At 34.5% G+C, this 25,025-nt stretch overlaps 1 protein-coding gene across 8 annotated transcripts in view; it reads left to right on the top strand.

Annotated features, from left to right (window-relative positions):
* DOCK9 (dedicator of cytokinesis 9) overlaps positions 1-25,025 on the top strand; it is a 143,587-nt gene that overhangs the window by 79,214 nt on the left and 39,348 nt on the right. For 7 of the 8 annotated variants that reach the window (XM_085305987.1, XM_085305986.1, XM_085305983.1 and 4 more), the window contains 13 exons: positions 3,575-3,690; positions 3,814-3,883; positions 4,017-4,142; positions 4,269-4,340; positions 10,942-11,088; positions 11,750-11,833; positions 12,474-12,585; positions 15,412-15,590; positions 16,271-16,387; positions 17,887-18,007; positions 19,004-19,137; positions 22,029-22,143; positions 23,812-23,878. In XM_085305987.1, the coding sequence (XP_085162113.1) occupies positions 3,575-3,690; positions 3,814-3,883; positions 4,017-4,142; positions 4,269-4,340; positions 10,942-11,088; positions 11,750-11,833; positions 12,474-12,585; positions 15,412-15,590; positions 16,271-16,387; positions 17,887-18,007; positions 19,004-19,137; positions 22,029-22,143; positions 23,812-23,878 (1,460 nt within the window). The remainder of the gene's footprint in view (positions 1-3,574; positions 3,691-3,813; positions 3,884-4,016; positions 4,143-4,268; positions 4,341-10,941; positions 11,089-11,749; positions 11,834-12,473; positions 12,586-15,411; positions 15,591-16,270; positions 16,388-17,886; positions 18,008-19,003; positions 19,138-22,028; positions 22,144-23,811; positions 23,879-25,025) is intronic. The other variant, XM_085305985.1, reaches the window with a different exon arrangement.

Below are 25,025 nucleotides of genomic sequence, written 5' to 3'. Positions count from 1 at the left end.
CTGAATGGGGCAGGGGCCCTGGTGACAAGGGATAGAGAGAAGGCAGAATTACTGAATGCCTTCTTTGCTTCAGTCTTCACTGCTAAGGGCAGCCCTTGTGATTCCTGCAGCCTGGACATGAGGGAGAAAGTCCGGAGAAGGGAAGACTTTCCTTTGGTTGAGGAGGATAGGATTAGAGACCTTCTGGGCAAGCTTGACATCCACAAATCCATGGGCCCAGATGGGATGCACCCATAGGTACTGAGGGAGCTGGCAGATGTTGCCAAGCTGCTCTCCATCATCTTTGAAAGGTCCTGGAGAACTGGAGAGGTGCCTGAGGGCTGGAAGAAAACCAGTGTCACTCCAGTCTTCAAGAAGGGCAAGAAGGAGGAGCCAGGCAAGTCTAGGCCAGTCAGCTTCACCTCCATCCCTGGRAAGGTGATGGGACAGCTCATTCTGGATGTCATCTCCGGACATATGGAGAAAAAGAAGGTGATCAGGAGTAACCAGCATGGATTCACCAAGGGGAAATCATGCTTAACCAATCTGATAGCCTTGTGTGATGGAATGAGTGGCTGGGTAGATGAGGGGAGAGCAGTGGACATTGTGTACCTTGATTTCAGCAAGACTTTTGACCTGTCTCCCATCACATCCTCCTAGAGAAGCTCAGGAAGTGTGTGTTAGACAAGTGGACAKTGAGGTRGATTGAGAAGTGGCTGAAAGGCAGAGCTCAGAGGGTCGTCATCAGTGGTGTGGAGTCTAGCTGGAGGCCTGTGGCTAGTGGAGTTCCCGAGGRCTCAGTACTGTATCCCATCCTGTTCAACTTTTTCATCAGTGACCTGGACGAAGGGACAGAGTGCCTCCTCAGCAAGTYTGCTGATGATAGCAAGCTGGGAGGAGTGGGTGACACACCAGAGGATTGTGCTGCCATTGAGAGAGCCCTGGAGAGGCTGGAGAGCTGGATGGAGAGGAACCTCCTGAGGTTCAACAAGGGCAAGTGCAGGGTCCTGCACCTAGGGAAAACTAAGCACCAGTACGAGCCGGGGGCTGACTTTCTGGAGATCAGCTCTGCAGAGAAAGACCTGGGAGTGCTGGTGGATGACAGATTGACCATGAGCCAGCAATGTGCCCTTGTGGCCAAGAAGGCCAATGGTCTCCTGGGGTGCATTAGGCAGAGTGTTGCCAGCAGGTGGAGGGAGGTGATCCTGCCCCTCTCCTCAGCCCTGGTGAGGCCTCATCTTGAGTACTGTGTCCAGTTGTGGGCTCCCCAGTACAAGAGAGACATGGAACTACTGGAAAGAGTGCAGCGTAGGGCTGCAAAGATGATCAGAGGGCTGGAGCATCTGCCCTATGAGGAACAGCGGCAAGAGCTGGGTCTGTTTAGCCTGGGGAAGAGAAGACTGAGGGGGGATCTTATCAATGTGTACAAGTACCTGAAGGGAGGGTGTCAAGGGGATGGGGACAAACTCTTTTCAGTTTTCCCGTGTGACAGGAGAAGAGCCAATGGGCAGAAATTGAAGCCCAGGAAGTTCTGCCTGAGCGTGAGGGGGAATTTCTTCCCTGTGAGAGTGACGGAGCTCTGGCACAGGTTGCCCAGAGAGGTTGTGGAGTCTCCTTCTCTGGAGATCTTCAAGGCCTGCCTGGATGCAACCATGTCTACCATGCTCTAGGTGACCCTGCTTGAGCAGGGRGRTTGGACTAGATGATCTCCAGAGATCCCTACCTTACCAATTCTATGATTCTATATACCTTACTGCTTTTCTTCAACACGTACTTACTTACATTTTTATCAGTTCCACATTAGCAATAACTTCAGTTTCAGTGACAAGGCCATGTCTTGTCAGAATAGTGTAACCACAGAGTGCATTTTAAAAACTCTTGCTTGTCATTAAACATAAAAATTTTTCATYACACAGTATAAACATACTCCATGCTAGTATATTAAAACATTTTTAGTTTTGTTGCCTCACTTTAAGGTAACAGGAGACATATGCCACCCTCTGCATTCAAGACAAATGATTACTAGTGTCATTTCCAGTTGGCCAAATTCCTGTTTAGCCAGGCTTCCCAGGAGTTCAAATACTTTTTACTTCTCCTATATACTGAGAGTTTGCCTTGTATGTGTTAGCCAATACCTATTGGTGCCAGACTTAGCCAGGCTGTGAGCTAAAAATTCTTCAAAAATTAACATCTCAGTTCACTAGCTACAGTTTCTCACAGGTATTGRCTATTCTCGCGTTCTGTATTCTGACTCCTGTTCCCCTCCCTAACAAGGTTTTGTATAAGCACCACCTGATACTTTTAATTAAATATTTTCTGAAACTAATCTGAGTCAAGAAGTTGAGATGCTTTCTTTCATGTTTTGTGAGCCCAAACATCTCTTAGCAGCTTATAAGTTGAGATGTTTGCCCATAGTTTTCTGCCTGAGATCAAAGGGCACAGCTATTTTTGACAGTTTCTGTGTAATTGATTGGTTAGAGGCGTCAGAGCTTGTTACAAGCCCAGTTGTGGCAGAGTTCTAACTAAAACAGTCCCTTTACCAAAAAATGTCTGAATCCTGGACAAAGCCATGACCTGGATGGCATGTTTACCTAATACTCTGATATTAGAAGCAGTAGATGCAGTAGAGTATGGTTACTGTTTACATGTAAAAACAAAATAAAACCAAAAAAAAAAACCCACTTGAGAGCTCATAGGAGGAAAGGTTATCTGAAGTCCCAAATAGTGTGAATGTTCATGTACGCAAACATTCAAGAAAAAGACATCTACTTAATGCAAACTGGAATTGCTTGAAATATGTTGTCTGTATATATRTCCATCAAATAGCGCTTTTTTCCCCCTCCTCCCCAAAACTCCCTTTAGCTCCATTGGTTATTGTGGTATAAAACAATGGAGGATCAAATGGCATATACTGTCTGTAACATCTTTTGCGTGTGGTGGAATGCAAACAAATTCCTGGTGATACCTTTCCTATGGGTACTGCAGAAAGTTTTTGTGCTCTCAAGGATTAGTGATTCTTTAGAATTCACTGGATATGAAGGTGGACAATATATGTTGAAGGAGCTGAGTTACTAGTAATTAACTGTATCTAATTCCAAATGTTAGGTAGTTAGGAATTTTAATATACCCCATTCTTTTTTTTTAATATATTAGTTGTTTGTTTTGCAGTTGAATATAACTAATATTGCAGTTACGACAGGTAAGCAATCTGCATTTTTTGTGGAGCTTCCATTTGATAAATCCCTACTTTAATGGATGAAATAAATATACCAAAGTGTCAGTTTGTGAACCTGTGGTATAGACGGATGTTCTTTTCATTGAAACATGACCTAGTATGCATCGGCACAGAAAAGTACAAATAACTATTTTCTGAAATCCTTTTAATGAAACTTAATTTTTATTAAACATTTTTATTGAAAACTATTCTCAGTTGCCTTCTATGTGGTTGTATTTGAGATAATTAATAGCAAAAAAAGCAAGTAGCCTTTTTTGAAAAAAAATTGAAATAAATTTTATTGTTTCAATATTTGTAATTTAAATGCTATTGTTTCAAGGGAATGAAGGGAGTGACAGTAGTACTGCTTCTTTCTTTTAGAGCCTTCATGCTATGGAAGGCCATGTGATGATTGCTTTCCTGCCAACTGTTCTAAACCAGTTATTTAGAGTTCTCACTAGAGCTACTCAAGAGGAGGTTGCGGTCAATGTGACAAGGTAAAGAATTTTAAGTGCTTTGTAGAGTTGAAATGATGACTATAACTGAATAAAATTTTTGCTTCAGCAGCCATACCTTTCTTCTGTGTACTCACCTGGTTTTGGTTTTTGACTCTTATTTAGAGTTATTATCCATATTGTGGCTCAGTGTCATGAAGAAGGCTTGGATAGCTACTTGAGGTCTTATGTCAAGGTGGGCAAAAATAAAGTTTATTATTATTTTTTTAATTTCTCTAAAAACAATATATTTAAACCAAGTTGCATTTGTTTAATTTCAGTAATTTCATATTATGTCACAATATCAAATTATATTTTTTCTCTCSAAGTATGCTTATAAAGCTGAACCTTATATTGCTTCTGAACTTAAGACTGTACATGAAGAATTGACCAAGTCCATGACCACGATTCTAAAGCCATCTGCTGACTTTCTTACAAGCAACAAGCTACTTAAGGTATATATTGAAATATACTTTTTCATGTATATTCATATCCAGTCAGAACGGAAGAATATGCACTAACTATTGAAATAACTGTTGAATGCATGTGGGGAGTTTACAGAATATTTTTTTTCTCTGCAGTATTCATGGTTTTTCTTTGAAGTTCTGATAAAATCAATGGCTCAGCATCTGATAGAAAACTCTAAAGTGAAGGTATGTTAATTTTTGTAAAAAAAAGAAAAAAGTTAAAGTTTTTTAAAAATAATTTGCACAATGTCTTTCTCTAATCACATTTTTATTGCATATAAGGAAATTAGAAAATTAGAGTTGTATACATATAGTATATGATTCATATTTAGTAACTATTTATAAGAAAATGAGGGAAAGCAAAGGACTAGGAGAAAGAAGGTGGACTATTAGAAAACTCTAGAGGGCTGGATAAAACATTATTTTAAATGCATAGCAACCCATTAAAATTTGTACCATAGAGGAGCCTATACAAATCTTCAGACCCTTTTAGTACAATTTCTTTATACTTATGGTACAGTGAAGCTGGAAGCAACAATCAGTAATGTGGCCTTTGATGTAGATATCCAAAAATATGTGGTCTTTTTCCGAAGCAGCTCTTTGGCTTTGACATTAAAAAACTGTGAGAAAAATGAATAACACATTTCGTAGTCTTTCTGTATGCAATAAGAAATATCAAAATTTAATTCTCTGTTGGAGGGATAATACTAATTTAGAACTAGACATTTTAGAACCAGACCAGCTTGGCTTATAGTAAGCCATGTTTTTCTTACATGAGTGGGAGCTTTTAGTTTACTTACTCTTGCTTTGAAGCAATTCTTAGAGAGGTAAAGTTTCAAGTACAAAAAGTATTCCTAGCTCAGTAACTTACTGAGTCAAAGTCAGGAAATCTGAAATCCTTATCAGTATTTTCACTGTGTATTTGGAGCATAACTGAAAGTCTGAAGTGCACAGGGAGAAATASTTGATTGAACAATGATCAGAAAAAATGTTAGCATGTGCTATAGTTAATATTGTTCTGCTGTGGTATGAATAATAGAGTTCATGTCCCAGTTCAACTTACTTAAAGTGTCTCGACTTTTCTATATTGGGATTAATAGGGTTTTTTTGGTTTGTTTGATTTTTTTAGAAATTATGGATTGATTTTTCTTTTTAAGAAGCGTGTGAACTCCATATGATAGTTGATCAAATGAATTTTTCATAAGTAGTCATTTCTCAAAGTAACATATTTGAAGTCCAGATCCTACTAACCATCACTTGTTCTTAGTATGTATGTTAAAAAAAAAAAATCCTGTTCGTGTTACTGGTTTACTTTCAGTTAAAAGAATTAAATCATTTCATCACACTGAATATTGTCTAGTAGCAAATAAAAAGTCTTACTACAGTATTCAGCTCAACTCATTTTAGCACTAATTACTCGTACATAATTTGAGGGATGTCATAACAATAGGGAGGAAGAATGCAAAAGCTACTTCTTTAGGGATTTCAAGCTGAACTAGGCATTATTGTTTTGTCCCAAGGGACACCTACTGAAATATATCATGTAACAAAGATACCCAGCTTTAACATTGCACTCTCACAGAAATTCATGTGTTTTACCATCTGAATTAAATAAAGAGGAGACTATTTAACATGGATGATAAAATAATTGTTTCCCACTCATGTGCAATGTTAGAGCAGCTGTCCAGATAATCAGTCAGTGTATCAAGGCTTTTTTTCATTTAATAGCAAAATCAATTATGTGTTTTAAGTATTACCAGCCCCAGACCACACCCCAATTTGCCCAGCTATGTTTTATTCTGACTAAGTTTTTATGGGCAGCTAAAACTTATAAAGAATATCTGCTTCATCYGGTTATTTTTATATTTGAAGAAAACCTCAAACTTTTGCTTGTAGTGTCATGAGATGCTAGATGCTGTCTTGGATTTATACAGAAGGCTAAAAGGAATTCCCTTCACTTAAAATGTCATTAAAAGGACAGTCGTCTCCTTTTAATCATAACAAAAAAAAAACTTATTTTTTAAAATAAAAACTCAGTTTTTAATTTGACACTAGTCCTGAAACGCTTCCTGATGAAATTCTGGTACCTTTATTGGGAGATTTTTTTAAAAAAAAGGTTAGACAGGGGAAGGGACCCTTCAGGGGAAGGATACTTTTGTACAAAATTGACTTGATATGTTCTCACATAGTGCCTTTAACTTTCACGTATTTATAGTCTTTTTAATCTAGAAATAGGTCTGTAGTTTGCTGAGAGGTCAGGCATTGACATGCTACTAGTAGTATAGATATAAGTTATCTTCTGAAATGTGGAAGAGGACAAGCTTTTAGCACCGACGTCTTAAAATAAACTGGGGAACTATGAGGGCTATTATTTGATTGGGGTTTTTTTTAGAATACAGTCATGTGCACAAGGTTTTGCTGTATGTTTAGTGCCGTGTATCCTTTTGGACTTAAGATGTCAAGCTCCTTGCTTGGGTTTAATTGGTCAGCTAACATAGAGTAACTGCTTGGAGCTTCCTTTAAATTTCTAGCAAGAAGAGAAGACTTACCCACCACTTTATCCACCACTGATCAATATAAATGCTATTAATTCAAATGAGTAAGAAAAGTATCCAGGTATCCTTTCTTTTATTCTTCACTTCTTTTTGTGTTTCCATGGTATCTGTCCGAATAATTTTGGAAAAGACAGTAGGATCTATAGACTTACATTTCTGTTATTGATTTGATGTTGCTTAGAAAAGATTTTGTCTCTCTTTTCAGGTTGTAAATGGAGTGCCTCTTATTTCACCACACTCTAATTTGAGTTTATTTATTACAGCCACTAATTAAATTGAAATAAAAGTGTAGTCTGATAAAACAGAGAATCCTCTGATCCTTATTTAAAGCTGAAATATTCTACAGACTCCTGGAGTTGAATTAAAATTGGATCATTGAAAAATGATATTGACAACTTTTGGTAAATGTAGAGTAACTAAACTTTATTATTAATACTGAAATACTTTCTTTTCCTGTGGGTTTAGGAGTGTTTTTGGTGACTTTCCTGACAGTACTGTCAGTATTTATTTTACAGTTCTCAACACTCTGACAGTTTTTCTAATTACAGAATGTGGCACATCTGTGCCAAGTTTTCAAAACATGATGTTTGTGAAAGTTGTATATCTTGAGGATGTTTGCTCTTGTATTTGGTAGGTAATATTATGGGGGGAAAAACCACTTTTTGCTTGACTAAACGAATATGTTAATTTTCCTGATTTTAAAAAACATACATAAATCTCACAAGTTTGGAAACAGTATACTGGTTTAAAAAAGCCTCAGAGAAACCACTAAATTTCTATCATGCAAACTCATTTCCTTAATTTAATTATAACTTCCTTACAGTAGTGATTATGTTTTTAAATTGAGATCAGATGGTGGATAAAATAAGTACAGTAGAATACAATCTTTTTTAAAGGAGTCTGTGTAAACAAACAAAAAACCAAACACAGCTTCTCAGAATGACTCAGCCAGTGTCCAAGATTAAGCATCTTCTCCCAAAATTGGCATCTTCTGCATAGTGTGATATAGCACTATTGGTGAGCCTCACATTACTACTAGTTTTTTTTTTTCACCAGAGTGCTATACTGAGTCATTTGCTGGAAAGGCTCGTGTCTCAAAGCTGATGAATCATTACCGACCCGTGTCATCTTAATAATAAATTGCATTTGGAGTGCACCACTCCCCTGGATCTGAGGAATAAGTTCTATGTAACAAGGTTTGCTTTTCAAGGGAAAAAAATGGCAATGGAATATAGTGTCAGTTGCAGGTACCTGTTACAGGTTTGACTAGCTGGTGTTACAATGATATGAAGGGTATGTGAGCTGGAGTGGCATGACCGTTATTACTACTCAGAGAGAACCTCATCAACTTGATGTCTAGGAGACCTAAGTTTCCGTAAGAGAAAGTGTTGACTTTATTTTTTTTAGTAGTAATGACCAGTAAGACCTAATGACCTCAAATTTCATGTACTTGAAAAACRGAGTAATTAATTTTTTTATTTACAGCACGCTTTAAATTACATACTGTAACCTTCTGAGATGGATTTTTAAGGGTTGCCATAAGTAATTTTAGTTTTTTCATTAAAAAGAGCCAGAAGATGTAGGCAGGAGAAAATTCAGTGTACGTTTATATTTCTTGAAGATTGGTGTAGAAATAATGAAATTTCACCCTTTATTTAAATGATACTTTACAAAAACTTGTTGCACCAAGTTTTATCTACTACTTAGGGTATTATGATTTTATAAATTCTGAACAGTTCTGTTTACTTTAATCTTTCTGTCCTACAAAATTATTTAAGCCAAAAAGTTCTATGCTTTGTTGTAATAGATATTTGTTCTACTGGTTAACATGATTGCTAATAAGTATTTTATAGGAAGTGGGCTGAGCAAATAGTGATCATGGAACAGCATAACTGTTTTCAAAGGTTCAACTAATTCCTAGTTGCATTTTATTTTTGATTCCAAAGTGTCAGAAAAAATTAAGTAAGCCACAAWAATAGGATCTAAATATTGATGGCACTCTTAAGTTTTTAGGAGTCTCCATTCTATTTCAAAACAGAAGATAAGGAAGCACAATAAGGTGTTTTTTATAGATTTAGTAGATTTATAGCTATGTATCTTTCAAAGATGGAAACAGTCCATGCAATGGTTTTTTTTTTTCAACACAGATTATATTGAAGCTAACAAAATAGTGATACATTGTTAATTAGGACTAACTGCTCTTGTTATAGAAGCATGCAGTAATTATATTAAAAAAACCCTTGATATTGGAAATTACTTTTTTTGTTTCTATTTATGTCCCACTCTCCTACCAGTTTATTCTTGAACTTAGTTGAGGTTCAGATTGTTTGTGTTTTGTATTTTAAGTATACTTGTTCTATACGAATCTCATCCATTTCAGGTTAGTATATTGGGCTTTTTTAATAGTATCTCCAAAAGCAACCCTCAAATATGGATTGTCCAATAGTACAATGGGAGTAAAGTCTCTTAATAAGCATCTTTGAATTCTAGCGTTTTGCTATATGTCGCCTTGAATTCTCATTCTCCCCCACAATAATGTGAAGCTACGTTCATAGTTAAAAACTGTTAAGATGACATTTTATGCTGGATTTATATATTTTCTTTGTATTTGACATGAAAAAAGCTTACTCTGTCAGAGCTAACCTGATTATCTTCCCTGTGACGTAAAAAAGCAGAACTCACCTCTTGTTTCCAAATATCCTCATTCCTAAGCAATACTTCTTACTTTACAAGAATGTCAAACAAATTATTTTGCTATCTTTTCTATCTTGTTTAAAATAATAAGAGGAACATGTAGTCAGATATTTCCTGCTTGTGAAGTTTTGCAGAATGATATATTTCTGTGCACATCAAAATTACTTCTGTAGCAAGAATTTTATTTTTAAAAAWATATATATATATAATTACTGTCCAACAGAGACTGAGTTATCAGAATATTAGAGGACACTGACTGACGTACCTTCCAACCAAGTTTTGAATTTTTGTTTATTATTTGCATTATTGCATAGATATCATATTGTGTAGATACCGTAGATATTTATGCATTGATCTTTTTCAACTCTTATATTTAGAAATCTAATTTTTCTAAAGATAGAACTAGAGGTTTTGGAGCACAGTTCAAACAAGGGAACTTTGCATCGAATTTTGTAATCATAGGTTTATGCAGGGCCTTGACAATGATTTGCTCTCCCTGGGGATGGTTTAGAAAAAATTTAGTTTAGAAAGGATTTGGTTTAGAAAAGCATTTTAATAATAAAGTATTCCAGAACAGTCTGATATTTTAATTTTACAGTTTACAGAAAGAAAATATATAATGACAACTTTTGTCATAGCCAGTTTCAGCCTTACCTACCTGTCATTAAGTTCCTTCAGGAAAAAGATAGAATCTTTATGAAAGACTGTAAGATGTAAAGCAATAAAAGAAAAGCTATATGATGTCAAAAAGCTGAAGAGAACTTACTAACCAATGTTGGTCAGAATGTATGAAATTATTGATAAAGATAATATAGATGGTGGTTTAAAAAAAAGGAAAGTCATGAATGTAGTGGAATAAACTAATTGGCAAGCTGCTTAAAAACAAGGGAAAACTTATTTTGGAACCTTAAGTGTATGGAAAACAAGATTCTGGTAATTCTGAAGACTGGAAGAGCTGAGACTGGAGGTGACTGATGAGCAAGAGCTACAGTTCTTGAAAGATAAAAGCATGGGTGAGAATTTGCATGATGGAAAAAATCAATTTTTTTAAAAAAAAAAACATTTCATAGCAACAAATAACCCCACTTTCCATGGCAAAAAAAGAGTGCGACAATGTAGTTGATACATGAACTAATTGGTGCCTGCTTTGAAGGGGATTGTAGAAGAAATAAAGAATTCCGTTTTACTCTTAGCTTTTATTATGGATSTTATTTTAGTATAGAAAAATACTAATGCTTTAAACTTTTCATGCATACATCGTTGTCAATAAAAAGAAAAGTGTACTTTGCTTGGATTTTTTAATACAGATGTTAGTGCATATTGCAATATTTTCTTTCAACCAAGTATTCTTTTTCTTCTCCTTATTTTAGAAAAGTTCAGGAAAATCTTGTGTTTAAAGAATATTATAAATTAGTAAATTTGAAAACTTTCTGTCTTCCTTTCCTGTCAGATTATCTATATCTTATCTGAAATAGGTTTTCTTTTGTGTTCTGATGTTACAAAGCATGTTAAATTTGTATTTGAATTTGTTCTTCTAGCTGTTACGAAACCAGAGATTTTCTGCTTCCTTTCATCACGCAGTTGAAACAGTTGTTAATATGCTGATGCCGCACATCACTCAGAAATACAGAGACAATCCAGAGGCTTCAAAAAATGCAAACCATAGTCTTGCTGCTTTTATAAAAGTAGGTACACGAACAACTTGAGTCATTTTTTCAATAATAATGTTTCTTTGTGTATTTTAAGGAATTTTTAAAGTCAAGTCATACAAAACTGAATATGCATTATGCTTTTTAAGTACAATTCTATGTCCAAGCAAAAATCTATTGAAGTATAATTTGCATTTTCTGGAATCAAAAGACCTGTCTATTCATGAGTTTTTTATGAATTTATATTTTCTTCAAACTATTTTGCCTTGTTCTTGTTTATTCTTTTCTATGTTATCTAGTTTTCTTCCAACCTTACAAAAACTTCATGCATTGAGTAGTGTTTTATTTGCATTTATTTTATATAAACAGGCTTTCACTGTCTTTTCATTTTCAAACAGATGTAGTAGAAAAAAAGGAAAGGAAATAAAATGGTAGCTAAGGCTGTTGGTGACGTTGCTTATGTCAAGATGGACAACTTATATTCAAACTGCTTTTTATATCTGCGATTTGTTTAAAATCTGGACTGTAAGAGAAAACTTGGTATACGTATATATAGTATGCTTGTTTTATATTCTGATGAATGAAATATCAATGATGTATTTGGAAAATAAACTTGTAAAACATAGGTGTATAGTTAGTGAGTGCTGAGATGATACTAAACCAATACTGTCTTTTTGTTTGTTTGTTTTTTCCCCAGAGGTGTTTTACCTTTATGGATAGAGGTTTTGTTTTCAAACAAATCAATAACTACATCAACTGCTTTGCTCCTGGAGATCCAAAGGTACTCTTTTTTTAAACAAACTATTTTTAGGAGTTGCCTCTTTTTGATACGTGTGGATAGAGCCCTGCATTAAGACTTGACTTCTTTCCAGTTACATTCAAGCATGGTTCTTAGAAGTACCAATGCTGTGCCTCGATCAGTTTTCCACCAAATCACTTTTTCATATGTTACTTTCCATCTTCAAGGTGTCCGTTTACCACACCATAGCATGTGTATTTAGAAAATGGGAGGGGTAACACTAAGTGGACTTACATTTTCTTGCTTGATATTTTTAAGGTTGGCACCATTAATTGGGATTGTTGATATGTTTCTATATGTTTCTATGTGTTTACAGTAGTGGGGATATCATGTACTAGATGTCCAAAGAATTTCTCTTGTGATTCCAGAATTTTCTTACATCAGTGTATAAGATCCTAGTAAACTTAACTAGCTCTGGAAAATGGACAGAACTATATCCAGCTATTGCATATGAATTGTGATTAAAGTATTTTATACTGACATATGGAAATTCCACAAGGCTACATCCCTCGCACTGCAACACTGACAGAAATCACTCATTTGTGTAATAAAGCTATTTTTGATATATTATTCAAATCACTGCATCAGTTGTTTTATTTACACTTTTAAATGATTTTTGCAGACTCTCTTTGAATTCAAATTTGAATTTCTCCGTGTAGTCTGTAATCATGAGCACTACATACCTTTGAATCTACCAATGCCATTTGGAAAAGGCAGAATTCAGAGATACCAAGGTAATTCATGTACAGAAGTGTGTGCTGTATTTCTTGTATGTCAGTGTTTTATTGTTAAATAAGTAGACTGTGTAACTGCCAGTCTATGATATCTTGGAAACTTTGAAAGTATTAAATGGAATACTTGGTAGGATAGGTCTTAGGATACATCTTGGGCAACTCCTCTTGTAACTGGTCTCCAGACTGAATTAAAACCTTCAATCATTAGCCTTTGAGCCCAGTGATCCACCTAGTTTTTTCATGTGTTTAGGTGTCTGCCCATCTAGACTAATTCCTGGTTTGGATGCAGTGATACTGTTGACTTTCTCTACTTACCCCTTATCCACAGATCAAATGAGTTTGTTTTAGAAGTCAGGTTAATTGAGTGTGATTTACCTTTGGTATATTCTCGTCCTTTGTGTGCTGAGAAATGGCTTCCAAGAGGACTTACTTTCTGATTTTCCCCAGGGACCGAAGTGAGGCCTGAATTATTTTTCTTGCTCTTTTAGAAATATGGGTGTAACATTTGCCCTTCTTTAGTCATTCAGGAATCCTGATTATGAGAGACTCCAGATCACTATGATTTTTCTAAGATGATAGTAAATGGCCATGCAATGACATTAGCTAACTCTCTCAGCATCTCATCTGGTGTCATTGCCTTGTGTGGTTCGAGGTCTCTCAGGAGATCCCTAACCCAATGTCAGTGAGGATGGCCTTGCTAACTATTAGCAGTTCTCTTCCTTAAACCCTATCACTAGACTCAAAGGCCTGGGAGACTGTGGTGGTGAAGAACAAGGCAACGACGGTATTGAGTACCTCAGCCTGATCTGATTATTATCAATAAATCACCCTCCCCAGTGAACAACTGTCCAATATTTTCATTGTCCAAGCTTTTACTACAAATGTAATGGTAGAAGCTGCTCTTTTTGCCATTGATGTCCCTTACCAGTTTCAGCTATAGCTAAGCTTTGGCTTTCCTGGCATAGTTCCTGCATGCCTGGTCAGTGTTGCTATATTCTTCTTTTGTAGCCTGTTCTTTCCTACATCACTTATATACATCCTTTCTTTGCACTGGAGCTCAGTCTGTTCCCCTGTTTAGCCAAGCTGGGCTCCTGGTACATCTAACATTGTGCCAAAACAAATAGTATGTTAGCTATTGCATTTGCAGCTGTAAAGTCACCATTAGATTCCCGCTAGCATTGTTTCAAAGCAAAMATGAATAACAGAGATGAGGAAGGTACTTTTACAAGTAAAATAAACTACCGAGAGTTCTAACCTAATATTGATATTCTGGTAGATTGATCTCCCTTGAAATATTTTTTCAATAACCTTTGCTGGCTTAGTAAAGTTGGATGTAACTTATTAGAAGTTTCACTAAGGTGATAGAACAGCATAGAGTAAGAGAAGGGCAACTGCATAGAACTTAGGTGTTTGGATTTTTTAGCCTTCAGGAGTGTTTCAGATAATAACATTGCATAAATCTTCCCATAGAAAAGGACCTATGAATTGTTTTAGTGCTTATAAGGGACTAACAAAGGGTGCTTCTGACTGCACATTAAAGAACAGTATAAAATGCTGCCTCTCAGTGAACTAGGTGTTTAACCAGGGAGAAATACCTTTATCACAAATGCTTCTGGCTTTGTTTTTGCTGTTCCAGACAAAAGAGATCTCAGGTGACATGTGACTGGCTCTCATGATAATAACACAGGAAGGCCTGTAGAAAGTCTTATGCTTTTCTGTTTGTGTTTCTTTCCTATTTAATGGATTCCCTTCCTGGGAGAGTTCTTCCAAAAACGAAAGTGTTTTGAGATCAGTATCTGGTCTTTGACTAATCTGTTGAACAAAGAAAGTAAATATAAGAAATTCTTGGGAACAGCTTATCAGCGGATATTTTAAACTTATCTATGTTATAATAAATATATGATACTACATGTGGTGTATTCACTATGCAAATTAGTTGAAGGATTATTTTAGTACATGAAAAAGTACTTTTAAACAGGAGTAGCTCGACTTTGGTGTGTCTGATAGAATTTTTGCGTGTGTGTGTATCTTTTAACATCTATATAGATATCTGTATGTATATCTGTATATAGCTTAGTGTAGATTTACAGCTACAGCTGCTACTACTACATATTATATATTTTGTGAAATAAAATTGTATTACAGTGTTTTAGGCATAAAATGTTCAAGTAAGGTGTCCTTTAATTCCAATTCTAATACAACTAATACCTTATGCATATTTTTAATTGAATGTAGCTGAAAATTTGACTAATAAACAGTTATTACAATGCAAGTATAATTTTCATAGATTCATTTTAAATTAATTTGTTTAAATATGGTTCTATCTATTTGTATGCTTATAAACTGAGAACAAATTCCTTAATTTAGACATATGTGATACAAATGTAGTCTCTTCATCACCAGTAGCACTTTTACTACCCGCTGCAAATTTTGGGTGTATTTTCTGTGAAAATACAAGTTAACCAGCAACACAGTTAGCAGGTTCTACAGTGTATATTCATAGTGAATACTTATGTAAATACTTGAAGCTAAAAGATACTGATCGGAGTGAATTTTGTAGGAACACTTTTTAATGTTAGATTTTATTTTAAAAAACTATTTTTAAAGACACAAGTTTATATTTCTTTGGTGTCTATTGATTGAATATATATATATATATATATACAGTCATTGCTCAGTAATTGTGTCATTGTATAGTTAATCTAGCTAGGTGTATGTAAATCATCTTTGTCAATAAACTGGGAAACACTTTTGTTTAACTTTTTGTTAATTAATAAATTAAATGAAACTATTCCTTACATAGGGCTTGTACTTTGTAATTTCCAGACCTTCACCTTGACTATTCATTAACAGATGAGTTCTGTAAGAATCACTTCTTAGTGGGATTGCTTCTAAGGGAGGTGGGAAATGCATTACAAGAGTTCAGAGACATACGACAGATTGCAATTAGTGTGCTCAAGAATTTGATGATAAAGCATTCTTTTGATGATAGATATGCTTCCAGGGTAAGTGTATTTCTGTATTAGTAGTACAAAATATAAAGATTAAGTGCATTTTCAGAACTTCTTTTTTTCTTTCACTAAAAATGTATTAATTTGTAGCCATGCTATTTCAGTTCAAAGTGTATTTGTGATGAAAACAAATATAGCTGATAATCTGCAAAACCCAATATTTTTAACAAATAAAAGTGCAAAGAGCCTCTTTATCACAATTACATGTGTTTATTAATTTTGATATGGTATAATCTCTAACTGCAGTAAAAGATACAATAATCAGATTTTCCAATGTGTTTTAAAAGCTCTTATTTTCATTAAATGTTAGCTCTTAAGATGCAGCTGTTGGCCTTTTGTCATGTCTTACTGGGAAGTAAGCTTAAGCTGCAAGTTGTAGTGGTAAAATTTGTGTGATTTTTAATTTTTAGCTTTCCTGGTCTTTTTTTTAATGAATATAAAAATACGAATATTATCAGACTATATATATTATATATATATTATCAGATATTATGAATTTGTCGAGTTAATATAAAATTAATTTGATCTATTTAGTCTTAGATAAAATTGAATGCATTTAAAATACTCTTTTCTGCATTTTAACTGAAATAGTAGAAGATACAGCTTTAAAAAACAATCTTTGATAATTAAAATGAAATCTGCAATTTGTTAATAAGCTGTTTAACTCTATTTAGAACCATCAAGCAAGAATAGCCACTATGTATTTGCCACTCTTTGGACTGCTCATAGAAAATGTTCAGCGAATCAATGTCAAAGATGTGTCTCCGTTTCCTGTTAACCCTTCCTGCAATGTGAGTGACCATTTCTATGCAATATTCTGAATTTATTTTCATAATTAATGATAACACATATATGAAACACTTCAAACTTCTGGCAAACTGAAAAGTTTCAGAATTCTTTATATGTTCTCCTTGCTTTTTATTCAATTAGAAGTTTAATTACCTTTGTGGTTTTGGCSCCAGCTTCTCTGATGTAGGTAAGTTACACCTAACATCATAATTGAATAGTTTGGTGCTACATACGAGTTACAATACCTTTACAGATCYTTATTTGAACTTCCAATGTTTTTAAAGAATGCTAGGCTACACAGACTGCCACAGTGTAATTCTGATGCCATCTGATTATACTGACATGTAACGTTTTGCTTTTTCATTATCTTTGGGGATATTCCTATATTTCAATAAAAACTATAAACCGCATAGGATTGGACCCAGTATACCTTTTTTGGCAGCTCTTAGTTAAGTACCAAAGAAGCTGAAGGAAGTGTAGAGTTGAAGTCAAAAATACCCATTGTTTCTGCAATTTTAGTTGGCTTCCTTTTGTATCTGTTACCAACTTTTTGATACATTTGTTCTAAGAGAAGATTTTATTAAGTTATAATGCCTCTTTTTTTTTTCTCAGAAATTACGCTTCTCCATAGTTTCTCCTGCCATTTTGTACAGTCTTGTAGATTGTAATATTGCACTTACGTATGTTTATCTCTTATGCAAGAGAAGACTCCCACTGACTTCAAACATATACAGAATTGTTTGCTAAAACCCTGTCAGAATCAGTAGCTGCTATTGCTATTCAGCAGAAAAGACTATGTTAGTTGCAGTTTTATGTATATATATGTGTATCTATATGTGTGTATATATATATAAGTTTTATATAATGTGTATATATATAAATCTTATTTTCCTGATTCAGTCCAATAGCAAAATATACGGACCAAAAATAAATTTACTTAATTTTCTAGAAAATAGAGAAACATTTTTAATTCTAAAGGAGTGAGCTTTTGGAACAACTGTACTCTGAGGTAGCTGTAAGAGAATGAATTCAAATGGAATTTGTTAATGAATATATTGATAAAACATGATTAGATATAACTGTTGAATCTAAGAGTTAGAGATTAAAGAATTATTTTATTTTTATTTGTCCACTTCTTTCTGTGTTCCTCTTGCAAATCAAGAAAGAAAGAAATTCAAAATACCCTTCCAATAAGAGAATTATTGGCACATATGAAGTAAAAGTAATCTGTGTGTTTTGGAAGTGCCTATTTTTAAATGTTTAAAATTCCACAGACTATTCATTTTGTCAGTATTTTTGAGGTGTCTTAAATTTGAAGCTATCTCTGCTTGAGCAAATATTTGAACATCTCATCCCGTGCTTTTGAACATATTTAATAGAAATTAATTTTTAAGAAATAAACATAAAACAAATACTGCTCTGGAAGATAAAAGTATGTAATATGCACTAAAATCATTATGCTGGAAAATATTAATCACATTTTTATCTCTTTTCCAAATAGAGTGCAAAGGATGATGCACTTAATTTGCCAACTGCCAGTCAGCTAGTAACACCACAAAAATCAGGAAACACATTGGATAACAGCCTTCCTAAAGATCTATTTGGTGTTATCTCTGGCATCGGTAAGCCCTTAAAGTTTCCTTTTTCCTTTATTACTAAAAATAACTGTTCTRTGTCCAACTCCAGTTGCTCTTTGAATGTGTTCATGAATGTTACAAGTTAGTGGAGTTTGAATCTGGGTTTATGAGGCTTTTCCCCCTCTACCCTGAGAATATCTTCATTATCCACAGTGACTATATTTTAGACAATCCCTAGATTTGTACTTTTACTTTAGGTAACAGAGTCCTAATGCAATCAGCTATTTGGTGCAGGCCAAAATTTGCAATCCGCAGATAAAATCTTTCTTGTGAGGTGTTTGTGGATTTGTTTGTCTTTCTCTTTCAAACCAAAACACAAAAAAACAAAAGCAGAACAAAAAAGAGGAAGGGAACTATTTCCTGGAGCTAGCTGCTTTGCTCCCCACCTCCATCAAAGCTGAGTTTTTTGTCTTGCTACAAAGAAATAGGAAATGACCAGCTCTAGTCATTTCTGGCAAGAGCATCATAATCCATGGTTTTGTAAGTGATGTTAGAGACCACCTCTAGGTGGATTACTCTTTGCACAAACATGAACATCCTCCCGTCTTTCTTCTCAGTGTATTTTTCTGGGTGTTTTGTTATCTACCACAACTAGTGATATCACTTACTAGTGAACAAAAAAACMGTATCAGATGAAAAATGGAGAAGGGGAGTTTTCTAAAAAATACACATTTTTTCATGTGAGTGTGTGTGTATCTGTACATATTTGTTTTTCATGTATATCTATGTATTTGTACAGAAGTTTGTGTGTATATGCATATGTATATATACATTTTTGAAACCATGCAATAATTTATCTTCATTACATGTATGTAAATGTAATTACTTGTTTGCCTTCTTAAAAAGTGTGTGTATATATATATYTTTGTGTGTGTGTGTGTGTGTRTGTATATATATGGTGGTTTTAAAAGTCTGACTAAACTAGGTAGTAACTGTTTTCAGTACATGTGTCATGGTTTGATGGTCTTTTGTTTTATGTAGCTTCCCCATATACTACATCAACTCCAAACATCAGCTGTGTGAGGAATGCTGACTCGAGAGGCTCTCTTATAAGTACAGACTCGGGAAACAGTCTCCCAGAAAGGCAAAGTGACAAGAGCAATTCCCTTGATAAGGTAAAGCAAAACCAAAAACGACCTGTATTCATTAAAAGCTCGTCCCATTTCTAACTTTTGTAATCTCCCGCGGGGTTGGACTTTTTAGAGTAGCTGTAGAGCAGTATTTTATCTAAGTTTTTCTGTTTAAAAATAGTTATTTTATCAGTTCTTTTTGCATTGCATTTATTAAGCTGTTATGCAGAAAAAAAGGAACAGATTTTTCAAATTAGAGACATAAGCAAGTAGCTGGTATTTCCTTACTGAATCAAATCACTAAATGAAGTACATTAAGAGAACTGAAATCTAGTGGTGACAACTTCTTTGATTTTGTGGGGACTTTTGCTTCATCCTCTTCTACACACAAGATATGTAGCTTTTTAAATATTTTTTAAAACCAATTACTGCCCTTTCTCCGGGTGACTTTTCTTACATTAGTTTGACTTTTCTAAATCTTTTTACTTTAAACCTGTTACAAATTAGGAGTTCTGCCTGCGGTAGCTATGAAGTATTCAGTCATGTCTTTCTAGAGCTTGTATTGATACTGATCACATTTCATTTTCTTAGATCTTGTTGTGCGTGTCACAACATGTTAACTTTTTCCCCTTGACTCTGACATGCCTTCCTGTGGCAGAGAGAGAAGCTTCTCCGAAGGCACTCTGCTCATGCTATGCGCCCTAATGGAGAAGAAGAAGAAAATTCTCACCCTGCAAAGAAAAACCGTGTTACTATGGATTTTTCACTTCTGACAGTTCCAACTTTGCCAGAGAAAATTTTGCATGCTGCTCTCTCTCTTCAGTTACAAGAAGTATTTGTTTTCTGTGCTTGGTAGAGTTAAGCTGCTGAGTGAAGTGCGTGATCTGTAGTTTTGCCAGTTCTTTGCAACAGTTGAATCTTAAGGCAAATACGTACAAAGCAACCATGTAAGATGCCATTAAATGCTAATCCTGTAATAGTTTATGTACACGATTAAATTTAACCATAAAAATCCAATCAGGTTAAATATTAGCAGGATCTGAGTCTTAGTGTTTTTAATATAAATAGGACTAAAAAATATTCTTTGGAATTGACCAAGCAAATAAATAAATACCTTGTGTATATACTGTTGCTAAATGGCAATACTGTCATCTATTATTTAGTTTTCATGTTGTTAATTACTAATGTGTAGTGTTTTTATTAAGTGAAAGGGTTTTCAAAGGAAGCAATATCCCTTGAAAATTCTACTCTGGTCTGGCAATTTAGGTAATATAGGATTTGTGTTTTGCATGCTGTTAATATTTTCCCAGAATAATACTTAATCCTGGCTTATTATTTGTTGCTTTCCAAACTTTCTTTCTGGTGTATATCAATTGTTTCATGTACGTATCTTCAAATTTTTGCTTACTGCTTGATACCATTAATATAAAAAGTCGTGTTTTTGTTTTGATTTTTATTCAGAGTAGCACATAGAAGTATACTGGTGAAATCAGAACTTGCTGCAAGCCTAACACTTTCTGTTTTTGTATGTGCACACTTTATAGATTTTTTGAGATAATTTTTGTAGTCCTAGTTTTGGTCGTGTACGTTTTCAACTGCTTCAGAAGGAATATTGTCCAGTTCTGGATAGTATCCTAAAAATCTAGGAAACTCAAATTAAATTTTTGCTCTACCACTCATTACTTGCCTACTTTATTTCAATATTCATGAAGTTGTACAGTAGCACTTCCTCACTGACTAGAGATATTTCAAAGATTGTGAGGTATTTATACAATATACAGTAATCAGGGTCATATAGGTGTGAGTTTCCTCTTAAATTACACTTACTTCTGAGATATGTACATATATATGTATATATAATCTTTTTTTTCCCAATTTTGATACAGAGGGTATGTTTCAGTATGATTAATGTATCCTTAAAAAGATCAGGAGGCCAAGGTGATCCGGCTTTCTTGTACAAACCAAAGAATTACATAGATCAATTTTATCAGACTGATAACTTTAGAGAAGACTTATTAAGTGACTTGCCTACCTTCCATTCAGATAAGTGACCTTCTATTCAAAGTGAGGGTTAAGGCACTAAAAAAGGACATAAAATATCCTTTAAGCAATGTAACATACAGTATGTCTGTAGAAGTTTTAACTGAGTTTTTTTTAACACTTGCTCATGTGGAAATGACTCTTTTAAAGATAAGTCACAGCCTACATCTCAGTTTTTATATTCTCACAGTTCTGTTTTCTGCTTTGGGTAGCTCTTTAGACGTACGCTTTAAAAGATCAGTCACGGATTTTTTTTGATTTTGTTTTTTGGGCAGACTTCCTTCAGTATTGAGTATTGCTGATTATACAGTCCCCACGTCTGTGGGAAGTTTAAAAAAAAAAAGTCTTGAAGCTGAAGAAAGGTTTTTGAGGCAAGTTTCTTGCTCATGATTGGTCTTCCAGAAAGCGTACTATTCCCATACATTTATGTTTTCCTTGGAGTTCTTATGTCTTTAGATGGAAAGGCCTATCTACCGTTAGGTTTAACATCTGTTCAGGAGCAGATTCTGTGAAAGAGTATATACGTATTGCCTAACAGTAGTGTCTATTTTTACAGTGTTCAAATAAGCAAAAAGGGCATGTCCACTTCTCCARTGTGCTTACCTATTCATAATTATCTTGACCGATAGTCACTGTTAGGTAACCTTACCTCTTTCCCTCTATTTTGGACAAAAAAAAAATCGTCCAAAGAAGAAATAAAAGTGGACGAAGGTGAAGAGGCTTAGTCTCGTGTTTGTGTGTATAAGGTGTTGACCTGTCTTTCTCTCTATGAAACATTTTGTCTCCATTCTGAGATCCTGTTTCTGTTGCAGGAATTAGTAAGATAATTTAAAATATTTTAGTTTGTTATCAGTTCAAGAGCTTCTCAGCCAAATCCTTGTCTGTTTTCCTTTCAGAATCAACAGACCGGCACTTTAGGAAGTTCTGTAGTTCGCTATGACAAGCTTGATCAAGCAGAAATCAAGAGTCTGCTCATGTGTTTTCTTCATATTTTAAGAAGTATGTCAGATGGTAGGTAATTCCACCTAACTTCTGTAAATTTGAAGAGACGTGTTTGATTTTTGCATGTGACTTAACACTTCTTAAAAACTAGCAAAATATTTCAGATTTAGGTGCCATGTTGCGCCAAGTTTTACAGATCTATGTGGTTGATCAAATTAAATCCTGGCTGAAATTTTTTTAGCCACTAAATTTTCATYGTTCCTTCAACGCATGAGGCAAACTGAAGGACTTGGTAAGCAAGCACACGTTTCTGCGTGATTGTACAGTCTGGACTGGAGAATGGAAGTGAAGAATAAATACTTCAGCGTTCAGTAGGAGAGGATATGGCTAGTCCATTTCTCTGTTCTGCAGAACGTCCTGAATGACTGTGAACAAAACTACTTGATCGCTGTGTCTTTCCATTTCGGGAGTGGTGGTGTTTGTGCTTCTCCATTTTCCAGGAATATTTGCAAGATTATCCATTGAAAATTCTGAAAGACTGAAATTATCAGGGGAGTGCACACAAATACTGTATGAATGGCAAATCCTTTATTTTTTTATAGGATTATACAACTCAGAATTATCACTAATCTTGATCAGTGTTAAAAAGAAAAAAAGGGGACAGCCTTTGATATAGATACAGAATTTTTCAATTTGTGCAAAATATGTCAAGAGTAGGATTATTTTCTGAGCATATTTTGTTGTTAAATCCTAAAAATCTGTTTTATGGAGTACTACTTGAACTCAAATTTATTTTACTCCTTAATTAAGAACAAGATTTGAAAGGTTATAAATATTTAATATCTAGGCACATTTTTAGATTTTCATGTAATTACATAGATGATATTTTGTGTATACTAATTACAAGGAATAATAAAAAAGGAAAATATTTTTTCACTAGTTTACATTTTGTAATGTATTTATTAAAAAGAGTTTACAGGAAGTTCAGGTTAAAATTTACTGTTTTAATACATTGATATAAAACTTGCCTTACGATGGGATGAGGGGTAAGTCTGAATTCTAGTGGAAAAGAACAAGTATCAAACAAACTTTGTCATAGATCTCAGTACTAATTTTGAATTTGTTAGCTAATTTTAAACGTTTCTGGCAAAACAGTCCATGTCTTGGCTGTGTAACTGCAAGCTTTGAAAAAAACCATGTAGCCATTTTTTGGAGTCTGTGTGTGTCCCAGGTAATTTTGATTGGTTGACTAGTCTATGGCTGACCACGATAGCCCACCCAGTGCTGAAAACCTATGCAYGGTAAAACATTGTGATTAAAACAAAAGAAAATTTGTAAATTTGAATTAAAAAAAAAAACTTTAAAATGTTGAGACCAATCTATAAAGAAGCAGATTATAAGACTATTGTTTCAAACTATTCTGAAGTCTTCTATTCCAAAGTTTTTAGACCACTTAAACCATCACTGGCTACACACTTACTACTCTCCAAAATATGAAGTAGTATGGGAATTGCGAATTCATTAAAAGCATATTATAGAAACTCATTTAGAGAAATTACATGTGCAATTGTATAATCAGCTTCAAGGAAATCTCTAAATAGTAGTAATCATCTGTAATTCCAGATTCTCTGAATCCTCATCTTAAAAACTAAGAACTGATGTTTCTTCTTCTGCTTAATGCTTTTATGTGTTTGCTGCCTTTGTCGTGTTTGATTTTAATATTTTTCAATTTTCTAGATGCATTGTTTACATACTGGAACAAGGCTACAAAATCTGAACTCATGGACTTTTTCACAATTACAGAGTAAGATCTTGTTAAAATTCTCATAAAGTTGTACATTTCACMTTGCTGTTAAAATTGTTAGTGTGGATTTAAATGTGTGTGTATATATTTTTTCCTACTTGCAAAAAATACCATCAGTCTTCGTTTAGAAGTCCTTAACTTGATGTGCACAGTTGCGTGTCTGTATATATTCCGCCATAGCTTCTGGAATTAGAGTATATAGAAGTGATCTCAGGCATGTTCTTAAACAGTGAGGAGTACTCAGACAGTTGCTGTACTCCCAGAAGAGGAACCAACTCTTTGGTTGACCTGTCTGCTTTCAAATCTGCTTGGAATGTGAACTGCTAAARTGGTGTGGTTACATATCAAAGCTGTTTGAGTTACATACCTTCAGAAAGAAAAGGGGCATGTCTTTCTGGCTTTCCCTTCTTCTACTGTACTGTAAGGGAAAAGATACAGAAGGAACGTGGTATTTCTTGTCAACAACTACACGCCAGCGTTGGCTGATGCATCGGTTAAAAGTGATGAATCACTACCTGCTTTAAGTGAGGCACTGCAGAAGCTTTTCTACAGGCTATTTTTTTTCCCTAGTACAGACTCAATAATTATAATATCAGCAATTAATTTTGTTATGGAATGTGCTACTCAAAGTCTATTTTAGAAATGTGTTGTAGGTATGTATTTTAATATATTAGTAAAGAGCATCTAGCAAAATAGTGATCGTACCAGAGACAGAACTGAACAAGTAAATGAGCCTAGTTAGTAGACTCTAAGGTGGAGGCGTAAACCTAGACTAATTAGTGGCAAAACAGTGTTTTGCTATTGGAGACCTCTTATTGATTTGTGATCAAATGAGCAATCTCAATTACTGACTACCAGAGAAAGTTTCTATTACAATATAGAAATATTGTGGAATTCTGTATTCCTTGTAGAAACAAGGAATACAGAATAAAGTTCCCATTAGATTAATGCTGTGGATGATGTGTAGTTCCTTGAACCAGCACAGGAACAGGGCTCATAGAAGTCTACCTCTTCCATTTCTAGCAGTATTTTACCAATATCAATAACGTTCATTTTGATTGTAACTTTTATTAATACATATTGTTTCTTATTACTACCATGAGGCAGTGTTTCTGGTAGCTACTTTCCACCCAAAGAGCTTTTTCTG

This window comes from Rhea americana, unplaced genomic scaffold (genome assembly GCF_003343005.1).
Source record: "Rhea americana isolate MKP2758 unplaced genomic scaffold, rheAme1 scaffold_23, whole genome shotgun sequence".
In the NCBI taxonomy this organism is placed as follows: domain Eukaryota; kingdom Metazoa; phylum Chordata; class Aves; order Rheiformes; family Rheidae; genus Rhea; species Rhea americana.
Note: the sequence above shows the minus strand (reverse complement) of the source record. Positions and strands in the feature narration are given on the sequence as shown.